This window comes from Aotus nancymaae, unplaced genomic scaffold, assembly GCF_030222135.1.
Source record: "Aotus nancymaae isolate 86718 unplaced genomic scaffold, 86718_ANA_hifiasm-v0.15.2.pri h1tg000004l, whole genome shotgun sequence".
Lineage (NCBI taxonomy): Eukaryota > Metazoa > Chordata > Mammalia > Primates > Aotidae > Aotus > Aotus nancymaae.
This window is the reverse complement of record NW_026988415.1, coordinates 59,734,920-59,748,623: the sequence shown is the minus strand read 5'-3', so window position 1 is coordinate 59,748,623 and position 13,704 is coordinate 59,734,920. Positions and strand designations below refer to the sequence as shown.

General features: G+C 35.1%; 1 protein-coding gene across 2 annotated transcripts in view; it reads right to left on the bottom strand.

Moving 5' to 3' along the window:
- The window catches only part of POF1B (POF1B actin binding protein), an 87,832-nt gene extending 77,599 nt beyond the window's left edge, over positions 1 to 10,233 (bottom strand). For both annotated transcript variants that reach the window (XM_012464446.3, XM_012464441.2), the window contains exons 1-2: positions 10,147 to 10,233; positions 9,683 to 10,005 (exon numbers count right to left, since the gene is read on the bottom strand). In XM_012464446.3, the coding sequence (XP_012319869.2) occupies positions 9,683 to 9,964 (282 nt within the window). In that variant the 5' untranslated portion in view covers positions 9,965 to 10,005; positions 10,147 to 10,233. The remainder of the gene's footprint in view (positions 1 to 9,682; positions 10,006 to 10,146) is intronic.
- Between the last annotated feature and the right edge of the window lie 3,471 nt (positions 10,234 to 13,704).

The following is a 13,704-nucleotide window of genomic DNA, read 5'->3' as shown; positions in this document are numbered from 1 at the left end:
CAAGACCTTGAAAATCAGAAGGAAAATATTTTTGTCCTCTAATATAGTTTTGATATTTTCCATTCTGATAATGGAACATTAGAATGGGAAAATATACAGTAAAGGTAATCATCAAACTTTTTTTGAAATAGAAAATGTGAACTAATTTAGAAATCATGAGTATCTAAAGTTAATTAAGGGAGATAGCTGATGTAAGGAAAATATTAGGAACTGGTTTCTAAACTCAGGGCATTTACTAAGCAGCTGTACTAAATAGACAAGTTATTTTGAGCTATTTGAGCCTCAATTTCCTTATTTGTTTAACAGACAAATAATGCACAAGGAATATTGTCTTTATTCATGCACTGTACAATTTGTACAATAAACATAATAATGCTTGTTCTACCTAATTTTTGAGGTCCTAGTAAGTTTTTTTACTAGATACTCTTATACATGGAAGAGTTGTAAAAAATAAAATAAAAAACCCATGTACTGATATGAAATATTATTTTCACTGGGTTGATTATATATGTGACTAAGTTATTAACTTGCAGTTTCTTCACTACTTATTGTGTAGTGGCATTGAAAGAGATATAAAGGATGAGTAGAATATAATCTCTACCCTTCCATGGTTATAATCATGTAGGGGATAAACACAATGAGTACAAATAGGAATTAAGTAGACTATCATAAGACCTATAAGAAGTTCTCTAGGTGAGTTTTGAGGGCTAAGAGCTAACTTCAACCTGGGACAATCAGAGATTTGATCACAAGGTTACACTTGAGGAAAGACTTGAAAAATTTGTGTAATTTCAGCATGTCTAGATTGGTGAAGGTGAGGAGCAGGAGCATTCCAGATGTAAAAGCAGTGGAGTGAAAGACATAGCTGTGGAAAATTGGGGACTTTATTTAGAGAACAATTATTTACAATTAGCTAAAACATAGGACACCAGAAGGAGAGTTTCAGAAAGTAAGTTCCACAGGAGCCCGATCATGGAGGGTCTCAAAAGTCAGACTAAGCAATTTATAGATATTTAGTGTCATTGAAGGTTTTGGCAGCAGAGGAGAGATATGGGATGTGTATAGGGAATTTAAGCAACTTTTCTAGGACATATTCTTAGGTGTAATTAAATTTGTCAAAATTTTAAAATAAATTCATGCAGGAAGCCAAAATCTTCCCTTGGTAAGTTCTTTTTTTTTCTTTTTTTCTTTTCTTTTCTCTTTCTTTCTTTCTTTTTTTTTATGGAATCCTACTCACTCTGTCACTCAGGCTGAAGTAAGTGCAGCGGTATGATCTCGGCTCACTGCAAACTCTGCCTCCCAGATTCAAGTGATTCTCCTGCCTTATCCTGCTGAGTAGCTGGGATTACAGGCATGCTACACCATGCCAGGCTAATTTTTGTATTTTTAGTAGGGATGGGGGCGGGGTTCACCATGTCAACCCGTCTGGTCTCGTACTCCTGACCTCAAGTGATTGACCTGCCTCGACCTCTCAAAGTGCTGGAATTACAGGCATAAATCACGATGCCTGGCCCTTTTCTCGGTAAATTCTAAATGTGTTTCGGTATATGGGTGAGTATTGAACAATAGTACAGGTTGAGTATCACTAATCCAAGTATCCAAAATCTGAAATGCTCTAAAATTCAAAACTTTTTGAGCACTGACATGACACCACAAGTGGAAAATTCCACACTTGACTTTATTTGACAGGTTTCAGTCAAAATGCAGTCAAAACTTTTTGCACAAAAAATTACTAAAAATGTTGCTTAGAATTATCTTCAATCTATGTGTATAAGGTGTATATGAAACAACTGATTTTTGTGCTTAGACTTGGATCCTATCCCTAAGATAGTTCATTATGTATATGCAAATATTTCAATATCTGAAAAATATCCCAAATTTGAAACACTTATGGTTCCAAGCATTTTCGATAAGAAATACTCAACCTGTAGTAGTTTTTATGAAGGCATCTCTGAGCACATACATGATAGGCTAAACGAATTACAAGGGAACTGAGTAAGATACAATAAATAAAACTACTTCACATAGAAATTCAGCAGCATGGGAGGTGAAGAGAGTATCTCTATAAGCAGACTAATTAGCAATTTCAAGATAATTTGATTAATGAAGTATCACAACAAGATCGTGGGGAAATGTTATAATAACAGATCAGAAGAGCTACCCCTTTAACATTTGCCACAATAATTAATGATCAATATTTGTCTATAGGGGAAAAAAGTATAAACCAAATAAAAATAAGTCAAATCAAGATGCTTAATGGGACCCAAGAATTAGAACAGTAAACCAATCAACTTATTAAATAACGTCCTTATGTTTATTTTATGTGTTCACTTTTTTCACAGAGGCTATTTGTGTCTTACTTTCCATTTTCAGTTCAAAGAGAGGGCACAGAAGAGTGAAACCCACAAACAATCCCAGTTAAGTCATGTATCTTTCCTAAAGTCACTGCTGGTTGTCACATTTAAGCATTTTTGGAAGCTATAATCACAGAAAGGGAGGAGAGAAACAGGGCGAGAGAGAGAAAAAAAACTTACATGTAATTTCCAGTTTCATTATATTACCTAAAACATTTGTTTTAATTTGAAAAAACCTCAACCCTCAAGAAGTATACAGTCCATGGTGGTGGGGAAGAAGGATCACTGACATACAACTCAGTATTATAAGTACCCGTGTCACCTTATAGTTAAATAATGCAAAGTGATACTAGCTTTAAAAGGAGACCACCTCTAGGATGGAGGTGGGATTGGAGCACTACACTGAGGAGAGAGTGAGAAGATTCAGGGTTGAGAAAACTTTGAAGACAACTTTCCACATGAATTTTGAAAGAAAGGTGTTTCCAACAAAGATATGAGGGAAGTGTGGATGTTGCCAGACTTGGTGATGGCATGAATAAAAGGAGGGATGGGGAGGGAGGTAAAATGTTCAGTTTGTTTAAGAAATAGAGAGTGGTGTAGTGTCTGGAACACAAGGTGGAAGGAGGTGGATAATGGGAGATAGATTGTAAAGGTAGAATTGGACTGTCCTAAGGAGGCGCTTTAACATCATCAAGATAAGGAGTTTGAACCTAACATCAAAACCTAATTATAAATGTTTTTGAAAAGATTTTTAATTACAAATCAAATGCCATTTTATTACTGAGATCATACAATGCATAATAAGGTACAAAGTGATTTTGTTTCTTCATCATATTTCTATCAAATCTCTTGAAGCATTATGATTCTTGAAATAACTAAAAATTAATCAACTTGTTGCCCAGTGCTGGAACATTATATTTTGACACAAAATAATCAGTAACATTTATGAGAAAAATATTTTATAAAAAGAATTCTGAAGAAGAAAAAATAATCTGACTTCTTGGTAAATAAAATATTTTAAAAACATTGAAATGTTCATTTACACTATTTATTTATGGCCTACCTTATGTACCAAAGGATTTTAGGTGGTTTACGAGACTGTACACAAGGACATGATCATGAAATGCAATAATTAACCAGATATTGGAGACTGTAATATAAATAAAAGTCAGTTGTGTAGGGCAGAAATATACACTATAGCATAGTGGTTACAAGCATAGACTTGTCCAATAGTACTCTCTGCAATGGTGGAAATGCTCTATTGTATGCTGCTCAATACAGCAGCCACTAGCCACATATGGTTTTTGAGCACTTAAATGAAGCTAGTATGATTGAGGAACTAAATATTTCATTTTATTTGATTTTAATTTAAATGTAACTGCAAATAGCCATATGTGGCTAGTGGCTACCATACTGGAAGTGCATCTCTATAGAAAAAATTAAGTAAGATGTAGACTGCAAGCAAGCTTTAATGCTTGGTGTCACTTTACATTTAAAAAAGGTAAAAGAAAACACATTTTTAAAACTCTCCATTTCAAATACTGAAGTTCAAGTTCAAAGGCTGTAAGAGCATGAGAATGTCCAAATTACTCTTCTAAAGGATGTTTATTCCAGTAAACATCATAAATACATTCCTACTGTGTCAGTCTTTTGATCACATACCACACGATTTAGAAAATTGCTTTCATGCTTTTCCTCATTAGCCTTTCTTAGCTAGTAGAGGCTTAATAAGCCTTTCACGTATATGTGTTTACTTAATCTTTCCAGTGTCAAAGAAACTTTTACTTTAGGGTCTATTCCTTTAGCTTATTATCTTGTCTGTGTAGCAAGGGAGTTTTTTGGCTGCATTTTTAGATAGCAATAATACAAGTAAAGGAAAGAAAATTGAGTGCTAACTCCATGTCAGACATTGTGCTAGACACCTTCACATGTTATCTCAATCAGTACTCACAACAGTTTTGAAGGAAGGTATTTTATCCCCACTTTACAAATGAGGTAAATGCGGTCCTGAGAGGCCAAGGGATTTATTCAAGGAAATACATTATTTAACACTTCCTATGTGTTATGGCACTGTGCTATGTGTTTTCCACCATATAATATCGCATTGACTCTAGCGACAATCTTATGAGTTAGGTATTACTAATGCCCCATTTTACAGATAAAGTAACTGAAGCAAATAGCTAGCAAGCTCTTAAAGCAGGAATTAAACAAACCCCAAACATCTGAAACCTAAGCCTACATTCCTAGGGACTCCAACTAGACCGCTTCACAGTTCTATTCTGCCAAATTTCATCTCATCATTGCGTATTTATTTACAGCTCTTCCTAAGACATTCCACGTAGACTTGTTTGGGCATTTTCTTCATAAGATTTTTCTCTGCAATTGCTCTTTAGACTGCAAAATCTGTATCACTTCAGAAAAGACCTGTTGGTTTTATTTTCCTCTTGATAGCTCTGGTCAAAGAGCTCAAAAGCCTAAGACATACAAGACAGACTGAAGGCAATGAGAATTAGATCATAGAGAATATTACATACGTAGTGCAGGCTTTGTTTCTAAATATTTGGAAACTTGTTACAATGAATGTGTAACTCTTTTCTGTTGTCTAATTTGAATTTTAAAACTTTACATAAAGACTAATATAGAGTATAATATTCCAAGAAGGAAAACCATGGAAGGCTTGCGTATGCTACTGTTAGTCCCAATAACTGTGAGAATCACTGAAGGTAATAATAGTGAGTTACAAACACTCTAGGCTGAACAGTTTCAAAAGAAACAATATCTTTAAAAACCACCTGACATTTATGCTGACAGAATTTGCCAAGGCAAACCTCAATTTGAATAAATTCCCTGAATAGTATGGGAGATGTTTTTGTTAAAATCTTTCGAAGCCATGTAACATAGTTAAACACCTGCCTGAGGTTATTGTTGAGATGTTATACTGAACTTCATACAGCAAGAAACATGTAATTTATAATAATCTCTTTTTAGATGAAATAAACACTTTATTTAGGATAAAATCTGTGCTTCTGTTGTCATATAAGGAAAGCAACCAAATGTATAATAGAACTACTTCCTGTTCCTCCTTCTCACCATCCCAAATCCCTCATTTAAGAGACCCATTCCTAGGTTTTTTCTCTTCTTTCTCTGAAGAAAACTAAGAGACAAAGAGAAACTAAAATATATAGTGTTTTTGCAGTGCATACTTTCTATCTTTAAAAATTATGAGTATATATACTTTATTGAAAATCAGAAAAGGACATCTACTGGGATACCTCCTGGTGTGAAGAAAAAGTTGACTGAAATATATTTAATTATAAAAGTTTTAACTTTTAAATAGGGATTAAGAGCATGGCAAATCCCCCAATTGTTTTGTGAGGAACTGCCAAGAAGAGAAACTTGAAAGGATAGTTTCTCTCTCTTCCACTTGCCACCCCCGTATCTTGCCATACACACACAGAGACAGCTTATGAGTGCCTTTGACTGAAAACAGGCCCAGCAATTTATCAGACCTCCCTTAAACAAGATACAATTGCCATGGGCATTTTCACTCCAATTTCTATAGCTTCATTTAAATGTAAGCACAAAAGAGATGACCAAAGCTGAAAATGCAACCCCTTTATCCCATGACCTCATTCTTTTTTCAGGCAACCTACTTCCCTGAACAATCATTCACTTCAGTGACTACGCCCTTGAACAACAATTTATCAAAGCAGCACACCACTCCCCACAGAACAGGAAACTTTTCTGATAGTGTATAGAAATCCTAGAACAGTAGAGGAGTTATCCACAATCTTTGCAACCAAAGAAAAAGCACAAAAAATCATATAAACAAGGGTTACCCCAGCTGAATAGTTGTTGAGAACAGAGGCCATTCATAAACACACATTTTCCCCTAGACTGCTCTCTAGAGTTAGATTTGTTTGCAAGTTTCAAATTCAAAAGAATGGCAACCCTTATAACATATACACTAAAATAGTCCTTCTCTCACAAAAACGTGTTTTACTTGATAAAATAATGATGCCACAACACAAAATAATCCTTTAAAAAGAAATATAAATAGATACATGGGACACCTACAGACCAGGCTCCATATGTCTGCCCTAAAAATGAATGCTCCCTGGACAGGTTCATGGTATTTATCCAGAGAATCACGGTATTTGCTAAAAAATAGGCACTTAATAAATGTGTATTCAGTGAATGACTGGCATTTAAAATATTTTATTTTAATCCATTTTTCTCTCTCACAACAGAGCTCCTCTGTATACATGAAAGATATCTTGAACTTCATAAAAGCCTAAATTAGTGGAAGGAAAAAATGTAAACCCAATGAATAATGAATATCAGTGTTGCCCATTTAAGGCATTTCATTTTGAGTTAATGATGGTAGGTTAATAGCTAAGCTTTTTAAAAGATTGAACTAAGAATTTATGTTTTATTTTAAGCTTCTAAAACTCCGTTTATTTGCAAGACCACATTCAGTTCTAAAACGCATCTGAGATCTTGATTATACCTGTGTTTGACTATACCTGCTCATGTAGATAAACCCAGTAATTTTAATTCTACTATTAATTTAGAAAAATTCACCAGCAACTCACTTCTATATTTAATTTTCTCTGAGAAAAACCCTATCAATCAAACAAAATCATACCCAAAAAACATAGAATATATTTTTAAAGAAACAAAGTAACATTATATATCTGGAGAAATTTTAAATATGTTTATATCCATAAACACCATTTTAGTGCACAAGAGGTTAAGAGAAGAAAAGCATGTACTCAAAAGCTGGAAATGGAAAATACTAAAGTGCTACAAAAAACATATGATTAAATCAAAAATGTCTACTACATGACCTAAAATTATGATTCAGGAAGCAAAGCAGAGTAGCATCAATTTTGGTTTCTCAAGGGCAACATATTTTACTACTGGTAATATTTATCTTAAAATCTCATGAATTCCCTGCATGTCATCCAAGCACCAAAAGGCAAAACAAAACAAAAAACAGAAGTAAAAGTTTAACTGAATTCATGATGATCAACAATTAATTGTAATATCCATTTTTCTAGCTGCCATGGTCACAAACTTTGGTATTAGACTAATTGTTACACATCAGCTCATCTGAAACATGGCTTATTAAGAAGAGACTTTATTAAAACATGAAATGAATGAAAGGTTTTTGAATAATATGTACTGTTGCTCATGCTTGTCATGGTACCTAATAAAGCTGCCATCACATTATACTCATTTCATCAGCATAAAGGTAATTTCAGATTAAATCTAGGTTTTACTTTACATGATGCCATAATGGCCTTCCATCAATAAACAGGGAAAAAGGAAAATAAAATAGAAGAGTTTTCTAGTCATATTCTTTGTGGTAGCTATCTTGCCAAATTGTCTTTTGTGGATTTGTGAATGCCTTTTGATATCCAACTCAGTTTCAAAATTTGTAGTCAAATATTCTCTCTTCTTGTTTCACTGAGGAATTAATACTTCTTCTTTTCCTTTTAGTTCATAGCTTAATTTTCACCTTTCTCATTTGCTCTCAGCACTTACTTTTCTTACTTTTCAGTCATAAATAACTTCGGACTTCACAGAGTCCTCCATTCTAATCTTTCATCCCAGTTTCTGCGGCTGCACCTTCTACCCCTGAGGTTCTTATAAACTCCTCTATGGCGAACTGCATTTTAGGATGGAGATAGTCCATTTGTAAGGATCACTTTGGCAAATGCCAGGTAAAATAAGGAAAACCTTGTAAAAAGTGCAACCGACTTGGTCCTGAGTTATTGAAAGGGGAATTTGAACCAAGGAGCAAAAAATAAAACATATTCCTAAAAATTGTTCTGTAGCCAATATTTATAATTTGTGAAATTTCAGCTTTTAAATGTCTATTTACTTTCTTTTACTAACAAGTTGACAAAAAAGTTTCTAAATATGTTTAAGTAACTATGGCAAATGGGATGATTTTAGCATTCCTATGATAATAGTAATTGTTTTTAACCTTCACATTATTGTTTTTGAGCTACAATAAAACAAAAGTGACATTCATTTTGTTCTGCATTAGCATCTCAGTATGAATATTGGGATGGACATTTGCATTATTTTTATCACTCATACGAACTAGTATTTTTGACCTTTATATTTTTCTTCTCCTTGACCTCAGCACAAGTGGAATTTTGCTCAACCAGGAAATTACCGATAAAATAAATCCTAAATTTTTAAAAAATATTTTTCTCTGAAATGAAGGTAAGATTGAAATAGAAGAGTAAAGTTGTGGCATTTGGAGTTTGGGGGTTATCTATATGTTTGAATAATTATTTTAAAAACAATTCTATAATGCAGTTGAGAAATGTTACTTTATATTCTACTTAAATTTGTGGTTTTTCAAAAAGTAATATTTATTATTCCTGATTGGTAATAATAATGTAGCATAGCATCATATCCCAATTACTGCTTTTTGAGATTTTCATATCTTAAAGGCATAATTTCAGTTCGGACAGAATTTTCCATAAAGCTTAAAACATGCAAATTTAATGTAAAAGTTGTCAGAAGATGAATATACACATAAATCTGTCTTACAGTGTTCCCTTGTATTTATTGACAAAGTTATTAACACAGATATTGATGCTAAGGATAACTCTGAAGAAAGAAGTTTATTTCATTTTATGGGATGTCTTAGAGTTCCATCTCTTGTAGCTTTTATGTAACAGTTGCTTACATCTTGCCTTCCTCAGTCCTATATTCATTCTTTCAGTAATCTTTCTATAAGTATTCCATAAATTATTCACGTAGGCTGTACAATAATCAGTGTGTCATTCTTGGAAGATAAAACACATATGACAATTCAGATATTTGCACCTCTCACTTATCCTGGAGCAGTATACTCTTTGCTGAGCACAAATAATTGCTTATCACTCAGACATACCACTATACCTGTATCACCATATTTGATACAAAAAAACCTGTTTGCTTCTGATATGAAGTGAATCAGTAAGAACTTGTTTTAAAAACAAACTGTACTCAACTTGAGAATTGCTTTGCGGTACGGGCAAAAGGATTCTTTGGATCAGATCTTTCAGTCAGACCAAACAGAAAATGAGCCTTCCTATACTATGGTTAGATTATGAAATCATTGAAGCCCAAAAACAAACAACCATAGACACTAGTAAATGAAATAACAGCCAAGAGATGAATTTGGGTGACTGTCCAAGGTAAATATAAGTGCAATCCACCAAAAAATATCCTGTAGGATAGAGGCAAAGAAGCAGAAAGGAAGAGAAATCAGGTTGAAGAGTGCCCTTCTCCACCAGCCCAGCATAGCTTCTTTGTTGTACCTGAGAGTGGTCGCTCCAAACCAAATTTTGGTAGGAGGAGGCAGTTTTGAGAGGGGAGAGCACTTCCCTTGAGTTGAAGGGGTCCAAGGCCTGCACCACCTTGTTCATAGGCCCACTGTAGGTCCTCACTCGCTCATACACTACATTTTTTTCTGGAGGCTGCTGGGCTTGGCTAGACTGATGGTAGCAGTGGTAATGCTGGGGCTGGCACTGCAGCACCTCTGGGAGCTGCTGGGTTCCACAGCTGCTGCTGCTGGTCTCACTCCAATAGCTCGAGCTCATCTTCTTCCAGTCGTCAGCAAGGGACCTACCGGTTGCTCTCCCTAAGGAACAAACAGAGAAATATAATGGGGAAAAAAAAAAAGGCAGGCAAGCAGGCGGGCAGGCAGGCAAACAACACACGTGTAGAAACCACTTATCCAAAACCTCTGCCCGTAGTGGTGCCAGGAAGAGAAGAAAGCTACCTGAGCAGCAGCAAGAGCAGGTCTGGCAGCTGCAGAGGAAGCAGCAAAATATTTGAGCTCAAATGGAAAATGGAGCCACCCTGTGACATTGCTCCAGGAAATGGTACTGACACGCCCTTGAGGGGCGGATTCACCTAGCAGGTTTACATGCCAGGAAAGGCCCTACCTTGCCACGGAGATAGCTACAAGGCTGCCCAGTAGGTAAAGGAGTCTGTGAAGAGCAGAAATGCAGAATGTCAGGGATGAAGCCAGATCTTCCAAGCGCATGGGCTTAAAAATTCACCAAGACAGGCACATGCAGTAACTTGCTAGAGAAAAAAAGTCACAAATGTTATATGAAAGTGTCTTTTTTATGGTTCTTAAGCAATCAAAGGTAGTTACCAGCATAAGTACTATCATTCCGTATTCCCAGACCAAAATAATGAGTGTTAGTCTAGTGATAACACCAATTTTCACAGATAAATTTGCGTTCTTTGCAAAACCCAGCTAATAATTGCAGTTAAGGAAGATTGCTAAGTGGTCTCTTTCTAGCAACTTTGTCTAATTTATGGACTTTATCTTACTCAAGACCTTGTATTCTTTTTTATTATATGTTGAAGGAGAATTGTCTAAATGATTGAATTGCTGTATAGAAAGGCGGATGGTCAAGAAAAACCTAAAGGTTCCACAATGCTTTGCATTGTGGCATTAACATCTACTGTTTTTCATTTTTGCAAAGGAATTTCTCCTGCCCTTATATGTGTCCCAGGAAACACTGAATTTGATTGCCTTTTTAACATCTAGTTAATAAGGGAACTGCAAGTCCCGAGAGGTGCCTTAAATGACATAATGAGATTTAAATGTGTTTCGAACATTTATTACTACTTGAAATTTTGATTATAATGCCTACTTACCCTCAGATTTTGCTATGCAATATACTTCAGCACCACTTAAATCCAAAATACTAATTGAAAGTGACTTTAGTAAAAAGTATTTTCCTAATGTGTATATGTATTCTCTTCCCAGAGAGGAAGAGAATGTCATACAGGGGACTAGCAGCATTTTTTTTTTCTGCCCAGCGAACAAAGTGTTATGATTTACTGTTCACTATGTTCCAGGCACTGTTCAAGGAATTTTATGCGGATTATCATTATTTCACCCTCGAAGTGACTTTATGAAGATTTATAGGTGAGAAACTGAGGCATAGACATGGAGAGTTTGAAAAACTTTCCAAAGTTGAATAACCTGTAAACGATGGGTCTGGGATTTTAATATATGGAGATTCATATTAGAGTCTAAGCTCTTCTCTGCTATATTATACTGCTAGATAAATTCTCAAATTGTTCTGTATCTTGTCATCTAATAAAACTTCTAGGTGTAAACATCAAAAAACACTTCAGAATGCTAGCCATGAGTGAGTTTAAAGGAATCTTTAGATTTTTTATGGTGGAGGGGTGTGCAAAAAGCTGAAAATCACCCTTAAAAGCTTTACAATTCATTATTATATATTTACATTTATACTTGTGTGCTAAGTGCAGACCTTTCAAATCTGATCCTTGTTCATTTTAATGATGTTCCTCAAGAATCAGTTAACATTTAATTAGAAATATATGACATGTTAAATAGCCTGGTAAAATATCAGATCAATAACTCACTAATATCATTAACAGTATCACTTTGAATAAACTTTATGTGTGAACAGAGAATAGGTGTTAAGTGAGATCATCCAGTCAGCTTTGATTCATGTTAAAATATAAATTACACACACACACACACACATTCATGTGAGCACACACAGAATGCTGTAAATATATGCTACAACCAACAAGTGACCTATTAAATAAAGTAAGAGATTGAGATGAAGAAAAAATTTCCTTTATCCATAAAATGGTGACCATAACTGTTCTTCACAATTTCTTCGATATGCAGTGTTTTGAGCCAGCTTCCATGATACAGTTTGTCTACAATTTGTGTGTAAAACTGATACCTTCACCCAATATCTGAGCCTCATTCATCACTTTTCCCCTCTCTGGGTATGAAGGACAGAGAGCTTGAAGCTTAGGCATAGTATATTAGAAATGAGATTAAGCACTATCTGGCAGACAAACCACATCTAACTATGAAGCAGGTGTTGACCACAGTTGTTCCCTTCAGAAAGGCTTATTAATCATTGTCACCAAGATTTCTACTTCTCTGACAACTCACTTGTGCATCACATGATCGGTATCTCTAATTTGTTTTCTTCCTTTATGAGGACGGTGCTGATACTAACCTATTTTTGATTAAGAAATAAATATAAATATGTCTTTCTAGGTAATAATAGCACTTGCCCTATTTTACACTTGAAAATCCAAGGGATTGACATTTGTATTCTGCATCCTTCATGATCATGCCACCCTTCGAACATTAGTGGATGGGGTATTAAGAGTTGATTCCTTATTTTTAACTCCAGATTTGTTCAGAGAATCTTTAATTATATTTCCAACAGTTCTTTTGTTTCATACAGTAATAGAGATGCTTTATGCTTACTACTGAAAAAACCTCATATACAATGATGGATTTGGGAGACAGAATTGGTAACCCTTTAGAAGTTAATTCAGTTCTAACACACTTAAGAAAATCTTTATTGCTATTGATTAAAAAATAACTCATTTTAAAAAATTCAAATGAGTAAATACATGAACAAAGTAGAAAATTAAACTCATCATACTGATAATAGGAATAAGGGATAGAGCAAGGATCAGAAATTCTTGCTGCATACTTTAATGGTAATTTTTTTAAAAAACAACCATTTACATTTTGACTGAGTTGTCTTGAAGGCCATCTGAAAAAGTCCTGATTTGACCTACTGAGGCTATTGGAAAAACTAACTCAGTTGCTTCTATACTCTCACAATACAGAACACTTCTGTGACCCCAGATGTGTGAGGGTTCTTTCCCTATCCACCTAGTAAGTGATCAGTGGACACCAGCGGTGTGTCCTCTAATTCAATTCTGACACTATCTACTTGGAGATAGCATTATACCTCACACGTTGAGGACTCTCAGTCCCACAAGACTGTCCTGACTTCAGACACCAGTCACAAGCCCCAGGTTGTTGTAACTGTGCTTCTGATCAACCAGATATCAACTGAAGTTTATATGACCTACCCCTTGGGTTTAATTAATTTGCTAGAGCTGCTCACAGAACTCAGGGAGACACATACTTACATTTACTGGTTTATTATAAAGGATATTACAAAGGATTCAGATGAACACCAGATGGAACAGATGCATAGGGCAAGGCTCACACCCACCGCGCCCGGCCCAATGTGCTGTAATTTTTGTAAAATATTAGGGAACGTGGATTAGTAATCCACGTTCCCTACTAGTAAAGTGATCGCTTACTAGGTGGGTAGGAAAGAATCCTCATATATTTCATATATTCTTATTTGAAAAGAATATATGAATGTCAGAGGAGGCTATAGGCCTGGTTTATAAAAAGCTTAGCTACAATGCAAAATAGAAGATGGCCGGTTAGGAGCAGCTCAGCATTGCAGCTCCCAGTGAAAGCGCAGAGGGTGAGTGGACGCCGCATTTC